Source organism: Aquarana catesbeiana, linkage group LG08 (assembly GCF_042186555.1).
Source record: "Aquarana catesbeiana isolate 2022-GZ linkage group LG08, ASM4218655v1, whole genome shotgun sequence".
In the NCBI taxonomy this organism is placed as follows: domain Eukaryota; kingdom Metazoa; phylum Chordata; class Amphibia; order Anura; family Ranidae; genus Aquarana; species Aquarana catesbeiana.
The window spans coordinates 275666674-275683748 of NC_133331.1; the positions used below are offsets into that span (position 1 = coordinate 275666674).

General features: G+C 41.1%; 1 protein-coding gene across 1 annotated transcript in view; it reads right to left on the reverse strand.

The window, feature by feature from the left end:
- LOC141106501 (NACHT, LRR and PYD domains-containing protein 3-like) overlaps positions 1-17075 on the reverse strand; it is a 114418-nt gene that overhangs the window by 38877 nt on the left and 58466 nt on the right. Inside the window, exons 8-9 of the mRNA XM_073597314.1 lie at positions 13412-13582; positions 4724-4891 (exon numbers count right to left, since the gene is read on the reverse strand). Of these exons, the coding sequence (XP_073453415.1) occupies positions 4724-4891; positions 13412-13582 (339 nt within the window). The remainder of the gene's footprint in view (positions 1-4723; positions 4892-13411; positions 13583-17075) is intronic.

Sequence of the window (17075 nt, forward strand, 5' to 3'; positions counted from 1 at the left end):
TCTTTCTCTTTCTCACAGGAAGAGCTCTTAGTCTTAAGTGAAGGTTTGAAATTTGCCCCTGTTAAATTTCTGGACAAGTTTGAAACGTATATTGATTTGGAAAAATTTGCTAGCTAGCTTTATGTAAAAAAGTTCTTTGAGGAGCATTCAAGTAGAACTGATACAGCTATTCAATCTACTTACTCTCATACAGGACTACAAAATAAATCGGCTTTTAACTCTAAAGGTTCTTCCCACCAGTTTATTGAAGTTTTTAAACATATGGTAAAGGAGGAAAGTCAAGATATCAAATTCAAAAATAAAAGAAATATGAAACAAATTAGAGAGGCTATCAGGCAAATAGAACAAAATAAAGAGATAGTGATTAAACCTGCAGATAAAGGGGGGGGGGGGGGGGGGGATTGGTGATCCTTACTCAAGAGGCATATACTGCAGAAATGCAGAGAATTCTCCAGGACCCATCCACTTACAAATAAATATCGGGGGATCCCACTATCAAGTTAAAATCTGCACTTAGCCAATTGATTGACAAAGAGTCCAAGATAGGAATATTGAAAAAAAAGAGGCCAAATATCTCCTTCCAAAAGCTCCCAAAAATCCCAGTGATCTATCAAGTCCCAAAGATTCACAAAAATAAGAACACCCCACCAGTGAGGCCCATAGTCAGTGGGATAGGTTCTCTCTATTCGAGATTAGGGAGATACATAGATACTTTTTTACAGCCTTTTTCCACACAAGGTAAAGCTTTTCGAAAAGATAGTAGGCAACTCATCAATGCAATAAAGGATGTAGAGGTAGGGGAACACACATTGCTGGCTACAGTAGATGTGGAATTCATCTACACCAATATCAAACAACAGCATGCTTTGGATTCCACGCTATGGGCTCTTAACAAATATTCAAAATTGACAACTACACAAATAAATTATCTGGTGGAAATTTAAAAAATGGCTATGATGAATAACTATTTTTGGTATTCAGGGGAGATCCTTAACCAAATTAAAGGTGTAGGGGCTAGATATGCCCCCAGTATCGCCAATAACTTTTTGAACAAGTGGGAGGAGGAAAAAATCTTTTCTAATCAGTGGCCACAACTTAAAATGTACACAAGGTACATAGATGATATATTTATCATCTGGGAGGGGTCACAGGAGGGACTAGAAGAGTTCCTGATCTATATGAATGCGAACAAGTATAGCATCAAATTCACCAGCTCTTGGCATAAGTCGTTCATACAGTTTCTGGATTTAGACATTTTTAAGTCAGGGAACTCCCTGGGGACTGGTATATTTTTTAAAGAAACTGATCGCAATGGGTACATCTCGACCCGAAGTTGCCATCATCCCAACTGAGTAAGAGCAATACCAAAAGGACAGTTTTTAAGAATAAAACGGAAATAGAGCAGATTATCAAGCCCAAACAGACATGTTGATAGGTAGATCCCTGTAAAAAGGTTATAGCAAAGAACAACTGCTTAACACTAGGGAACAGGTGGGACAGATGGATAGAAACACCCTATTGGCACCAAAGCTAGGGATCAAGGAGGAGATCAGTTTAATCTTGCATTTGTTACAGGATTTAATTCACAGTATTGGGAAGTAGAACAAGCCATCCAGAAATGGTGGCCTATATTATTGAGAGGTCACACTTTAAAAATTCTTCCACCAAAACCTACATTCATTTACAGAAGAGCACCGGGACTTAGGGTGATGTTGGCCAAAAAACGTCACCCATCCCCCCCAAAAAATCCTTACTTTTTTGGACTGCACAGGTTTTTATAAATGTAGAAGTTGCAAAGCATGTAAAACAGTGAGAGATAGAACCAGGAAAACAGATACATTCTCTTCGTTGGTCACAGATAGGGAGTATGATATTAAAGCGGAGTTCCACCCTAAAGTGGAACTTGCACTCATCAGATTCCTCCTCCCCTCCGGTGCCACAATTGGCACCTTTCAGGGGGGAGTGGGCTGCAGATACCTGTATAATACAGGTATCTGCACCTACTTCCGGGAATACCTAGCCGCAAATGCCCGCCCCCCCTCCTGTTGTGTTCTGGGAAACACACAGTTCCCACAACACAATGGGGACCAGTGAAGACGCGCAGCTTGACTCGCGCATGCGCAGAAGGGAACCGGGCAGTGAAGCAGCAATGCTTCACTTCCTGATTCCCTGACCGAGGATGGCAGCCGAGAGATCGATCGGCTTCGGCTGCCGACATCGCTGGACCCTGGGACAGGTAAGTGTCCATTTATTAAAAGTCAGCAGCTGCAGTATTTGTAGTTGCTGGCTTTTAATATTTTTTTTTAAGGTGGAGCTCTGCTTTAAACAACTCATTACCTGTGACAGTAGATATGTCTTATATCTTCTCATGTGCCCTTGCAATCTTCAATAGATAGGTCGAACTACCAGGACCTTGGCCAAAAGGGTCGGAGAACACGTAGATAACATCAAAAAAGGGTTTAAAAAGCACAGGGTCTCCAACCACTTCAGACTAGTGCATAACCGAGACCCCTCTCTACTTAGATTTTGGGGGATAGACAAAGTCCATCACTATTGGAGGGGTCAAGATATGACTAAGGGAGTCTCCCAAATGGAGACCCGGTGGATATAGAGGCTCCAGCCTCTATATCCCCGGGGCCTATCTATAGTATTTTATTCCCCCGCTACAGGGAGCCAGAGAGTGTTTTGTCCACACATGGTATACCCAATCTAGGAAACCATGTTTGTGATGGGGGATATTTTATATTAGATAATTATGTCATTTTAAATTAGTTTTATTTTTAACTAGCGGTTTTTATGAATCTATAGCTATCATTGTTAGTTGCAATTGTTTATTAGGTGTGTGGGGCATAGGCAGATGATTTCCGGGAATGAGGTAGATTCCTTTTTTTGTCCTCAATCTCCATGTTTGGGGAGCCTAGCCAATCGCACCCTTTTGTGCATTATAAAAGCAAACAGAAAATAGCAGTTTGTCACTTCCTGATGACGCCAGTACAGTGAAACATACGTAGAAGAGCAACTCGTCGCTTCAGGGTCCTCTATGTGACATCCTTTTGGTATATCCAGAACAAGGCGCGGATCGCACGCTGCCACGATTCCGATATATCCACCTGCACATGCTGTACACACCTTAGTAATGGGCATAGCACAGTCACACGTGAGTGCAAAATCTTTTGTTATCTTTTTAAACATTTTTTATTAAAACTTACTACACCATAAGAGTTCTTTTTGTGTGTCCTTGGTGGAGTCTGTTCCCTTATCCTCAGCTGCCATCTGGAGGGGGTTACACAGCGGAGAGATACCTACCTAGGATTCCTCTGGTCCATTCAATCAGAGCGCATTTTGACCCACTGTAAAAAGTGATCAGACACCTTTGGTGAGATGCCTTCTACCTCATGAACACTCGTCGTGAAGTTTTTTTAAGGGACGTCAAACCAGAAGATCCACATTTATTTATTTATGGTGTTGGGATTGTCACCTTGGACTTTATATATTTATTGGCTTTCAATCACTACTTGCTTTTTCTTAATACTGTTCACACCAAATTTGTATTATTCACCTTGATGTTTTTAGTGCCAACACCTTTACATTTGATTTTTTATACGGTTTAGTGTTTACACTTTCTTAAAGGGGCAACTATGTTTTAAAATGTTATACTAGGTGCCATTTTCAACCCACTCATTATTACATAAGAAATTACTTAGTACCTTCAGGTATGGAGCAGCATATGACTTCCTTCAAATGACAACCTTGGTGCTTGGTGATTCACTTTAAGATCATCACAGAGGACAAGGGGCACTCTTTACATCTAAAGGAAAAGAGATTTAATCTCCAAATACGTAAAGGTTTCTTCACAGTAAAGCTGTGAAAATGTGGAATTGACTATCTCAAGAGCTACTCAGTAGCTTGCTTTAAAAAAAGGCCTGGAGTCTTTCCTAAATGTGCATAATATAACTGGATAATAACATTTATAGGTAAAGTTGATCCACGGATTATTCAATTGTGTCTTGGGTAATCCGGAAAGAATTTGTTGCAAATTGGATGATGCTTTTCTGGGTTTTTTTGCCTTCCTCTGGATCAACTGTGGGTATAGGATTGTGTATATTGGGTTGTATAATCCCCCCCCCCCTTCTATTAGTTGAACTAGATGGACTTGTGTCTTTTTTTCAACCAGACTAACTACTGTATGTAACTATATATGTGAATTGCTTAGTACTGTCATGGGGCAGACAGAGAGTCCTCATCACTATGCAAGATCCAATTGGAACTACTCAGAGCTTACACAGGGTAGCTTCTTTTTGCTCTCTTGCTCCCTTAAGAGCTGAGGAGAAGCAAAAAGAAAGGTCTTACAAATGTTACCTGAAAGGAAACCAGTAGCCAGAACCTTTAGATGGACTGGATAACAGCAGAGCAGCAGGGTTCAGTGCAGGCAGAAGGATCAGAGTCCAAGCTGAGGTTGGAATCCAGGATACAATCAGTGTAGCAGACAGCCAGTAAGCAGGACAAATGAGACAAGGAAGCTGTGAGTTGGGTGCTAGCCAGAGACAAAGGGCTTTTTTACACTAGTGGTTGTATTAGTGAGCCATGACAAGGAAAATGTAATTCCTCCATCAGTGACAGTGTAATGCTTGGACCAACTAACTTTATTTTGGAATATAAATGTTATACATAGAAACCCCAGTTCATTGGGATCTTCCTGTATGTAACGTAACATAAATCTTACCTTAGATTTTGCAAGCTGCAACGATTATGTCCAAGTGCTCGGCATAGACATTTTATTCCAGGGTCCTGCAGGTCATTACGTGACAGATCCAGGGTGATCAGAGATGGGTTTCTGATAACTGAGCAGAGGTAGCCACAGGAGGAGGATGTGAGACCACATTTCTCCAACCTTAAGAAAATGTAAAGTATATGTGAACCCAAACGAATAACATTTACTGTGCATTCATAAAGCCCTCAGACCCCCTTCACTTTTTCAATTTTGTTATGATGCAGCCTGATGCTACAGTTGTTTAAATTAATTTTTCTCATTAATCTACACTCAGTACCCCATAATGACAAAGTGAAAACAGAATTTTAGAAATGTTTGCAAATGTATCAAAAAGTAAAGACTGAAATATCACATTGGCGTAAGTATTCAGACCCTTTCCAAAAACACTTAAAATGTAGCTCAGGTGCCTCCCATTTCTCTTGATCGTTGCTGAGATGTTTCTACACCTTGATTGGAATCCACCTGTGGTAAATTACATAGATTGATTTGACATGATATGGAAAGGCACACACCTCTCAATAAAACGCCTCACAGCTGACAATGCATACTGTATCAGAGCAAAAGCAATGAGGTCAACTTAACTGCCTGCCGAGGTCAGAGACTATTAGATTATTGCAATGCACAGATCTGGGGAAGGCTACAAGCAAAATCTGCTGCACTGAAGGTTCCCAAGAGTACAGTGGCCTCCAAAATTCCCAAATTGAAGAAGTTTGGCAAAACCAACAATCGGGGGAGAAGGGCCTTAGTAAGAGAGATGACCAAGAACTCGGTGGTCACTGACTGAGCTACAGCGATCCTGTATGGAGATGGGGCAAAGTTCCAGACGGACAACCATCACTGCATCCATCCACTGATCTGGGCTTTATGGCAGAGTGGCTAGATGGAAGCTTCTCAGTGCAAAACACATGAAAGTCTGCTTGGAGTTTGCAAAAAAGCACCTGAAGGACTCAGACTGTGAGAAACAAGACTCTCTGGTCTGATGAAACCCAGATTGATCTGTTTACCCTAATTTCTAAACTTTATATCTGGAGGAAATCAGGCACCGCTCGTCACCTACCCAATACCATCTCAACAGTGAAGCATGGTGGTGGCAGCTTCATGCTGTGGGGGTGTTTTTTAGCAGCAGGGACTGGGAGACTGATCAGAGTTGAGGGATGGCTGAATGGAGCAATGTACAGAGATATTCTCAATGAAAACCTGTTCCACAGTGCTCAGGACCTCAGACTGGGCCGAAGGTTTACCTTCCAACATGACAACGATCCTAAGCACACAGCAAAGACAACATGACTTGAACCCTATTAAACATCTCTGGAGAGACCTGAAATTGGCTGTCCATCAATGGTTCCCATCCAACCTGACTGAGCTTGAGAGGACTTGCAAAGAAGAATCCAGAAATCCTCCAATCCAAGTGTGCAAAGCTTGTCGCGTCATACCCAAAAGTCATAGGCGTGCGCACAGGGTGTGCCAGGTGTGCCTGGGCACACCCTAATCACCTCGTGTGGTGCAGATTCCCCCTGTTTAGACCCCTGATATTTCACCAAAGCCTCCTAATGGGGTTCCTAAAAAATTGTAAAAAGAATTTTAAAAAATTATAAAAACTACTGACACCAAACTATGCCCTACTGACACCATCTATTGCTCTACGGACACCGTCTATTGCTCTACTGACACCGTCTATTGCTCTACTGACACCGTTAGTATATATACACATGCACATGTACACATATGTGTTTGAGCTTTGGGGTGCACACCCTAATGCAATAGGCTGCGCATACCTATGCCAAAAGTACTCAAGGCTGTAATTGCTGTCAAAGGTGCTGCAAGTAGCAGGCTGCAACATAACAAAACTGAAAAAAGTGAAAGGGCTCTGAAAACTTTATGAATGCACTGTACTTTTCTAAAGTATTGTGTTTCATAAACAATTGCTATTTTTTTTATATAAAATACTTGTTTTCATTTTTGTCCTAATTATTCATTGCACTCCAGTGATGGCCGCAGGGCATTTCTCAGTGCAGGTTTCCTAATGGTGACAATGCCTGTATAATATTTGTTTAAAGACAGCTTATGGTATCAATTGCAAGCCATGTGATAGAATGACAACATAGGAGCAAATCTAGGAGAAATGGCAAGAGCATGGTTGTCTGATCAACGACTTTCAATGGCAAAATTAACAGGTATTATTAAAACACCGAGATACCCCTCCCCAAATTTCCCCTTTTCAGTCTACCTCATCCCCCCTCCTTCTCTACCCTGACTTACCCATAGCGTGGAATGGAATGGTCCAGACAAATCACCCCCTTTAAATCACTCTGTCTGAGAACTGAACCCCTAAATCACCTGATTTCCCACACCTACACGCTACTATTTTCTGATCAGAACCCCAAACTTAACTGGGCTAGCCACAAATGGGAACGGGAACTCTCCATTGACCTAACGAACCAAGAATGGGAAAACATATACACATGTATGCACAAGGGAACGGTTAATGTTCACACACAAGAGAACGCCTTCAAAAGATTTTCAAGATGGTATAGGACCCCCCCTTAGATTACAACACATCTACCCCTCCCTCCTCCACATTGCTGGAGATGTGAGACAGACATAGGCTCACTTCTCCATATCTGGTGGACATGTCAGAAACTACAACCTTTCTGGAAGGAGGTCCACCAACTCACCAACCAAATAACCACTTACAAGCTAGACTACTCACCAGCCCAGTTTTTGCTACACCACTCCACAATCCCGAAAATGGCCTACCTCTGCTCCCTAGCCATGCATATGATTAATGCGGCAGAAATGTGCATCCCAGCCAAATGGCACTCCCCAGAACCACTGTCTACGACTGAATGGTTCAGACGAATACAAAAAAACGTGGAAATGGAGGAACTGATACATCAAGCAAAGGACACACCCTCTAAATATTGTAAATCGCGGTCCTGCTGGATACACTTTACTACGACAGATGAATATAAAAGAGCCATATCTTGAATGGTCCCCGAAAGCTGCGGTAGGAAATCGAGAACACCGCGATACCCCTCCCCAAATTTCCCCTTTTCAGTCTACCTCATCCCCCCTCCTTCCCTACCCTGATTTAGCATTAGCATAACACTTCAGTACAGGGACACAGCCAGAGACACCCTTCCAGGATCTCCCGGCACCCACTTTTCTTGCCCCTCCCCCGGCTTATCCACACTTTTTTTTTTTAGCATGCTATACCTAGATGGAGGGTCCCCACACCCGAACTTAGACACCGAATCTATCATCCCTCCACCCTTCCGTGTTATCTATGACCAATAACTGACAGAATACATGCCTAATGATTCCCTATGTACCGTATGCATATTGTCAATCGTAACAGGCCTTGTTATCTCATATAAGTTTTGTACATTTCTCTGCACAAACCTACTATGTAATCTGTTCACTCTGTTTTTTTCTATATACTTGCCACTGCAGCTGCGTCCGTGATTTTGCACTTACCTGTTGTGTTACGCATACTTTCAATAAAAATTTGGTGAAAAAAAGAAATCACACACCGGAACACAGAGAGAATAAAATGACAGTGGTTCTACAGTAACCCATCTTGCCTTTCCAAAAGTGACAAATAAAGATTTGTCTTTATATACACTTTATGTTAAGTTTACATAAATTACATAATCTGGTGTAGTCATAGATCTGATGTAGTCTGGTTTTAACTCATTTAAGTAGTGTTCTCAGGGTTTGTGCTCAAAAATAATCTTATCTTTTATGTCTTCCCTCTGTGTTGCTGTAAAATATAGGGAGGGTTACATTGCTGTTCTCTCCTTCTAAAAATGCAGGTTACCCGACTGTCATGCTGATCCAAAGGCTTCAATAGATTAATTGCCATTAACTCAGAACAGGTCTGCAGTTCAGGGGATTCTGAATTTACTTTGACTTAACCACATCAGCTCCGGAAAGGTTTTACCCCCCCCCCTCATGACCAGGCCATTTTTTGCAATACAGCACTGCGGAAAGGTTTTACCCCCCCCCATGACCAGGCCACTTTTTGCAATACAGCACTGCGCAAATGTAACGGACAATTGCGCGGTCGTGCGACACTGTACCCAAATAAACTTTGTGTCCTTTTTTTCCCACAAATAGAGCTTTCTTTTGGTGGTATTTGATCACCTCTGCGGTTTTTATTTTTTGCGATATAAACAAAAAGAGACAATTTTGGAAAAAAAAACAATATTTCTTACTTTCTGATATATAACATATCCAATAAAATTTTTTTAAAAAATCTAATTTTTTCATCAATTTAGGCCAATATGTCTTCTGTTACATGTTTTTGGTAAAAAAAAAAATCCCAAGAAGCGTATATTGATTGGTTTTTGCAAAAGTTATAGCGTCTACAAACTATGGGATAGATTTATGGATTTTTATTTCTTTTGTTTTGTTTTTGCTGGGGATTTTTAGCGGGACTGCGGTGGACAAATCTGACACTGACACTTTTTGGGGATCAGTGACACCAATACAGTGATCAGTGCTAATAAAAATGCACTGTCACTGTATAAATGACACTGGCAGGGAAGGGGTTAACATCAGGGGCAATCAAAGGGTTATCTGTGTTCCCTGGGTGTGCTTTCTTACTGTGTGGGGGATGGACTGACTGGAGGAAGAGATGCATCCGTGTTCCTGATTAGCAGGAATCACAGATCTCTCTCTCCCTCGCTGACAAAATGATGGTCTGCCTTGTTTACATAGGCAGACTGCCGTTCTGTCATTCCCCTAACCAGCATACGGCAGCAGTCCATTCACAGCGAGAGTGCAGCTCCGACGGCACGTGCGCGCCCCAGAGCTGATCCAAGGAATCACGTACAGGTACGTGATTTTGCACTAAAGGGCCTCCCTGCTGCAGTATATGTACGTGGGGAGGTCCTTAAGCGGTTAAAGTAGAACTTTAGTCAGAAAATTAGGTCCTGCTAGGTGACTTCAGGCTGGCCACTTTTTGCCTTTTTGCAAATAACGGTGTATACTGTTTAAAATCCAGCAATACACTGTCTCACCCCGCTCTGCACATGCTCAGTTGCTCCCAATTTTAGGCATTTTTAGTCACTGCTGAGTTTATTGAGGCCGATCTGCTGACAGCCTTAAGGCAGAATGAAGCCCTCCTATCCTTTATAGCCAAGGAAGCTGCTTCTGTTTGATCTGCAACTGTCATGGTGCTGCACATGTGATCAGTTATGACATCAGCCATTTGCTGGTTTGACAGTTTGGTTGAGGCCACAAGCAAATGTGACAGCTATCAGTCCTGGCATTCCATGAATGTAACTGTTTTTTGAAACTGTTAAATGGATGGGTTTACTTCCGTTTTATGATTTACTGATGTTCAGGAACTCTGGGCTTCAGCAAAATGGCAGCCTTCAGCAAAAAGAAACAGGAGCTATGCTGCAGGCAATTTACTTCATATGTAAGTTTGTGTCTCCGGCGCAAAATTAAATTAACTAGTAAATGAGTGTGTTTGTTTAAATTTGTGTGCTGGGTCTGCCGCAATCATAAATTCCCTACCAATGGTATGGGATGTGCAATACGTTATTTTAGTGGATGACTGCCCCAACCTTTAACCAAATGGCACCCAAAAAATACCAATAACAGTGAATATTAATTTAAAGTGGGACGGAAAGTATTCAGACCCCCTTAAATTTTTCACTCTTTGTTATATTGCAGCCATTTGCTAAAATCATTTAAGTTCATTTTTTTCCCTCATTAATGTACACACAACACCCCATATTGACAGAAAAACACAGAATTGTTGACATTTTTGCAGATTTATTAAAAAAGAAAAACTGAAATATCACATGGTCCTAAGTATTCAGACCCTTTGCTCAGTATTTAGTAGAAGCACCCTTTTGATTTAATACAGCCATGAGTCTTTTTGGGAAAGATGCAACAAGTTTTTCACACCTGGATTTGGGGATCCTCTGCCATTCCTCCTTGCAGATCCTCTCCAGTTCTGTCAGGTTGGATGGTAAACATTGGTGGACGGCCATTTTTAGGTCTCTCAAGAGATGCTCAATTGGGTTTAAGTCAGGGCTCTGGCTGGGCCATTCAAGAACAGTCACGGAGTTGTTGTGAAGCCACTCTTTCATTATTTTAGCTGTGTGCTTAGGGTCATTGTCTTGTTGGAAGGTAAACCTTCGGCCCAGTCTGAGGTCCTGAGCACTCTGAAGAAGGTTTTCGTCCAGGATATCCCTGCACTTGGCCGCATTCATCTTTCCTTTGATAGCAACCAGTCGTCCTGTCCCTGCAGCTGAAAAACACCCCCACAGCATGATGCTGCCACCACCATGCTTCACTGTTGGGACTGTATTGGAAGGTGATGAGCAGTGCCTGTTTTTCTCCATACATACCACTTAGATTTAAGGCCAAAAGTTCTATCTTGGTCTCATCAGACCAGAGAATCTTATTTCTCACCATCTTGGAGTCCTTCGGGTGTTTTTTTAGCAAACTCCATGAGGGCTTTCATGTGTCTTGCACTGAGGAGAGGCTTCCGTCGGGCCACTCTGCCATAAAGCCCCGACTGGTGGAGGGCTGCAGTGATGGTTGACTTTCTACAACTTTCTCCCATCCCCCGAATGCATCTCTGGAGCTCAGCCACAGTGATCTTTGGGTTCTTCTTTACCTCTCCCACCAAGGCTCTTCTCCCCTGATAGCTCAGTTTGGTCAGACGGCCAGCTCTAGGAAGGGTTCTGGTCGTCCCAAACGTCTTCCATTTAAGGATTATGGAGACCACTGTGCTCTCAGGAACCTTAAGTGCAGCAGACGTTTTTTGTAACCTTGGCCAGATCTGTGCCTTGCCACAATTCTGTCTCTGAGCTCTTCAGGCAGTTCCTTTGACCTCATGATTCTCATGCACTGTGAGCTGTTAGGTCTTATATAGACAGGTGTGTGGCTTTCCTAATCAAGTCCAATCGGTATAATCAAACACAGCTGATGATCAGAAGAAATGGACAGCACCTGAGTTAAATATATGAGTGTCACAGCAAAGGGTCTGATATTTCAGTTTTTCTTTTTTAATAAATCTGCAAAAATGTCAACAATTCTGTGTTTTTCTGTCAATATGGGGTGCTGTGTGTACATTAATGAGGAAAAAAATGAACTTAAATGATTTTAGCAAATGGCTACAATATAACAGAGAGTGAAAAATTTAAGGGGTGCTGAATACTTTCCGTCCCCACTGTACATCCTATAGTATGAATTTGGTAAAAATAAAAATAATATAAAATAGAAATTTAAGCCATGAAAAAAACTGTGAACTATATATGCAGAAAAAAACAAAGAACAAAACAGAAGATTCAGTGGATCCAAAAAGTATATATATATATATATATATATATATATATATACAGTAAAGAAAGTCCCCATGCTCTTCTTCAAAAATGGGTGATTAAACCCTCCTGAACAAATCACGATGCCGTGTTTAAACTTCCACCAAATCCGTGACGCACTACCACCTTCCAAAATGGGCACTCACCAGAGATCATTATTAAAAAAGCCTGGATCAGCCACTCCTCATCAGAATTTATCAGAGTATGTCTGGGTTTTCCAACCGGTATCTCAGTATTCATTCCATGATGTTTCCACTTAATGGGTATCTTAAAAACTCATAGGAAACAAACGGCCATAAAGCTTCCTGAAGACGCATGATTGGATGCGAAACGCGTAGAGGCTTCTGGGTACCACCAACGTCACCTCCTGTCCTGGACCCGCATGAGAATGAAGCTTGAAACGCACACTGGTTCCTATACACGGACCGGCGAGCACAGGCCCTAAATAGATCGCTGGAAGTACTCAATGCCGGTCTTTAAGCACCATACTTGTGAGTGCAATATTTTATATATATTTTTAACTAAATAAAGTACAAGAATGTTGCGCAATGAAGGTCGTTTGTTTCCTATGAGTTTTTAAGATACTCATTAAGTGGAAATATCATGGAATGATTACTGAGATACCGGATGCAAAAAATACATTCTGATGAGGAGTGGCTGATCCAGGCTTTTTTAATATTGATCTCTGGTGAGTGCCCATTTTGGAAGGTGGTAGTGCGTCACGGATTTGGTGGAAGTTTAAACACGGCATAGTGATTTGTTCAGGAGGGTTTAATCACCCATTTTTGAAGAAGAGCATGGGGACTTTCTTTACTCTATATATACAGTATATATATTTTCTCTATATACTTTTTGGATACACTGAATCTTTTGTTTTGTTTTTTGTTTTTTCTGTATATATAGTTCACAGTTTTTTCATGGCTTAAATTTCTAGTTTACTATATTATTTTATTATTACTGAATTCATACTATAGGATGTAAATTAATATTCACTGTTATAGGTATTTTTTCGGTAGGATCTGGTTAAAGGTTGTCGCAGTCATCCACTAAAATTAACGTCATTTACTTCATACACTCATTTTGATAATATTTCATAATTATTAATGTGGAATGTATGTTCCTTGCTAAAGAACATTTGTTTTATCAAGTTGTTATGGGTAAAGTTCTGCTTTAACTGTCCATATGCTTGTACTTGGTCTGTGGTTTTGAAAGCACTGACCCCAGAGACAGCAACACAACTACCATGGTCACAATTGCAGCACAGGTTTTGTTTCAGTAACAAAATAATTCTCACTTCAGCTCTTGTATGGTGCAGCTCCGACGTCTCAGTGCCACATACAAAATATTTATTCCAGAGTCAAGTAGGTTATTCCCTGACAGGTCAATTCTGATCAGCGATCGATTTGTGGAGATAACAGAGAGGAGTTCTTCACAACATGATGAGGTCAGACCACATTTCCTCATCCTAAAGAGAAGAAGACAGCCATCGGTGAGCAGATGAACCCAAAAAACAGTGGTATGCAGCAATACAATTACACTTTATTTTTATTAATTAACTTTTTATACATACACTATATCACCAAAAGTACTGGGACACCCGCTTTTACACACACATGAACTTGAATGACATCCCAGTGTTAGTCCATAGGGTTTAATATTGAGTTGGTCCACCCTTTGCAGCTATAACAACTTCAACTCTTCTGGGAAGGCTGTCCACAATGTTTAGGAGTGTGTCTATGGGAATGTTTGACCATTCTTCCAGGAGGACATTTGTGAGGTCAGGCACTGATATTGGACAAGAAGGCCTGGCTCGAAGTCTCCGCTCTAATTCATCCCAAAGGTGTTCTATTGAGTTGAGGTCAGGACTTTGTGCAGACCAGTCAAGTTCCTCCACCCAAACTCGCTCATCCATGTCTTTATGGACCTTGTTTTTTGCACTGGTGTGCAGTCATGTTGGAACAGGAAGGGGCCACCCCCAAACTGTTCCCATGAAGTTGGGAGCATGAAATTGTGAAAAATGTCTTGGTATGCTGACGCCTTAAGAGAGCCATTCACTGGAACTAAGGGGTCAAGCCCAACCCCTGAAAAACAACCCCACACCATAATTCCCCCTCCACAAAATGATTTGGACCAGTGCACAAAGCAAGGTCCATAAAGACATTGATGAGTGAGTTTGGGGTGGAGGAACACTGGGCGCAGGTGGCGCACTCTGTGATCACAGTGTCTGGAGGACACTGCTGATCACAGATTGAGGTAAAGAGCCAATCAGCATCTCTTTACTATGTGGTCAGCTGTGTCCAATCACAGCTGATTACTGATGTAACTAAAAGCCAGTTATCAGCACTCCTTTCCTCATGCTGACAACATGAGGCGAGCAAAAGAGAGCCAATAAATGGCTTCTCTAAAAGGGACATGTACACTGATAATCAGGGCACTGATTATCTGTGTCCTGATTATCAGTGCAGTCCAAATAGTGCTCACCAGTGCTGCCAATAGGTGCCCACCTGTGCTGCTAATGTGTGCCCACCAATGCTGTCAAGCAGTTCCCACCAGTACTGCCAATCAGTGCCCATTAGTGCAGCCCATCAATGCCACCTATCAGTGCCCATCAGTTCCACCTATCAGTGCCTCCTCATTAGTGCCCACCAGTGCTGCCTCATCAGTGCAGCCTATCAGTGCCCATCAGTGCAAACTCATCAGTGCACATAAGTGAAGGAGAAAAATGACATGTTTCCAAAATTTTATAACAAACTACTAAAAAGTTGTTGTTTTTTTATTGATTTAGCAAAAAATGAAAAACCCAATGGTGGGATGGCCCAAATGATATCATCTGTGATTTTCTAAAACATTGCAATGATAACCCGCATGATTTATCTTTTACCCATGTCCTTGATTTTGAAAAACTCGCGTTCCTTGACTTGGAATTATATCACATCAAAGATGACATTCACACCGGAAATTATTATAAACCCACAGCCGGAAATTCGTTATTATATTACAAAAGCTGTCACTATGGAAAATGGACAAACAACATCTCAAAAGGACAGTTTTGCCGACTCCGGCGCAACTGTACGAGACTACCTCTACAGGGCATGTTCCAATGCAAAAAATTACTTTGTAATGCCCCGTACACACGGTCGGACTTTGTTCGAACATTCCGACAACAAAATCCTAGGATTTTTTCCGACGGATGTTGGCTCAAACTTGTCTTGCATACACACGGTCACACAAAGTTGTCGGAAAATCCGATCGTTCTAAACGCGGTGACGTAAAACACGTACGTCGGGACTATAAACGGGGCAGTGGCCAATAGCTTTCATCTCTTTATTTATTCTGAGCATGCGTGGCATTTTGTCCGTTGGATTTGTGTACACACGATCGGAATTTCCGACAACGGATTTTGTTGTCGGAAAATTTTATCTCCTGCTCTCCAACTTTGTGTGTCGGAAAATCCGATGGAAAATGTCAGATGGAGCCCACACACGGTCGGAATTTCCGACAACACGCTGCGATCGGACATTTTCCATCGGAAAATCCGACCGTGTGTACGGGGCATCAGACTTGTGCTTTCATCCAACATAGCAAAAAACATTTTTTCCACGAAGAGAAAATCATATAAGCTTGATGATTTCTATAATTGTTACTCTGACCATGTGGTGTATTGTCTGAGTTGTCCTTGCAGCCTACTTTACGTAGGACGCACCATCCGTCCACTCCGACAAAGATTTGGTGAGCTTTGGAGAAAGGTGGAAGAAGGTAAAGACAAACACAGTGTCCCCCCGCCACTTTTTTGAACACCACAACAAATCCACCACAGGCCTAGAGGTATGGATTATAGAGCAGATGCTTAAAAATCTCTCAGAAGCTGAGAGATTTCATAGACTCTGCAAACGTGAAACTTTCTGGATCTACTCTTTAGATACCCTTTCGCCTGGGGGGATTAACGAAGAATTAGAAGCGTCTACCATTTTATGAGTCTTTGGTTTTTGGCTTTTATATACTTCTCTATTCTTTTCCTCAGGTGGTAATACACATTTCTGTCTGTTCATGATGGAACAAATATATGATGGCTTGGGTGGTGGGCGGTTCCCTCTAGGAGTAAGTAACCACCTAGTCACATTGATAAGTATTCATATTGGACCATATACATTGTAAAACACATATGATTGCCATCTACAGTTTGTTTTATTCCTCATCCACTTTTTCCATACATTTTTTATAATATGCTGTACTATTTATCTAGATCTGAACCTATAGCCGCACAGCTATACCACCTACTTAGGAGCAAATAGGTGTACAGACAGACTGCTCCTATCCTTTCACTATCCTAGCAGCTCTAACTTGTCCGCCCGTTAGTGCCATCCATAGCCCTATCCCTAGCTATACAGCTGAGTTTTTTCAAACTGTTATATATTATAAGATTAATTAAAATATTAAAAATATAAAATATAAAAATAAAAGATATATATATATATATATATATATATATATATATATATATATATATATATATATATATCTTTTATTTTTATATTTTATATTTTTAATATTTTAGTCAATCTTATAATATATAACAGTTTGAAAAAATATATATATATAGTGCTCATAAGTTTACATACCCTGGCAGAATTTATGATTTCTCTGCCATTTTTCAGAGAATATGAATGATAACACAAAAACTTTTCTTTCACTTATGGTTAGTGTTTGGCTGAAGCCATTTGTTATCAATCAACTGTGTTTACTTTTTTAAAATCATAATCCCAACAGAAACTACCCTGATCAAAAGTTTACATACCCCAGTTCTTAAAACCGTGTATTTATCAATGACAGCTTGAAGTCTTTTGTGGTATTTGTGGATGAGGCTCTTTATCTTCTCAGATGGTAAAGCTGCCCATTCCTCTTGGCAAAAAGCCTCCAGTTCCTGTAAATTATTGGGCTATCTTGCATGTACTGCACAT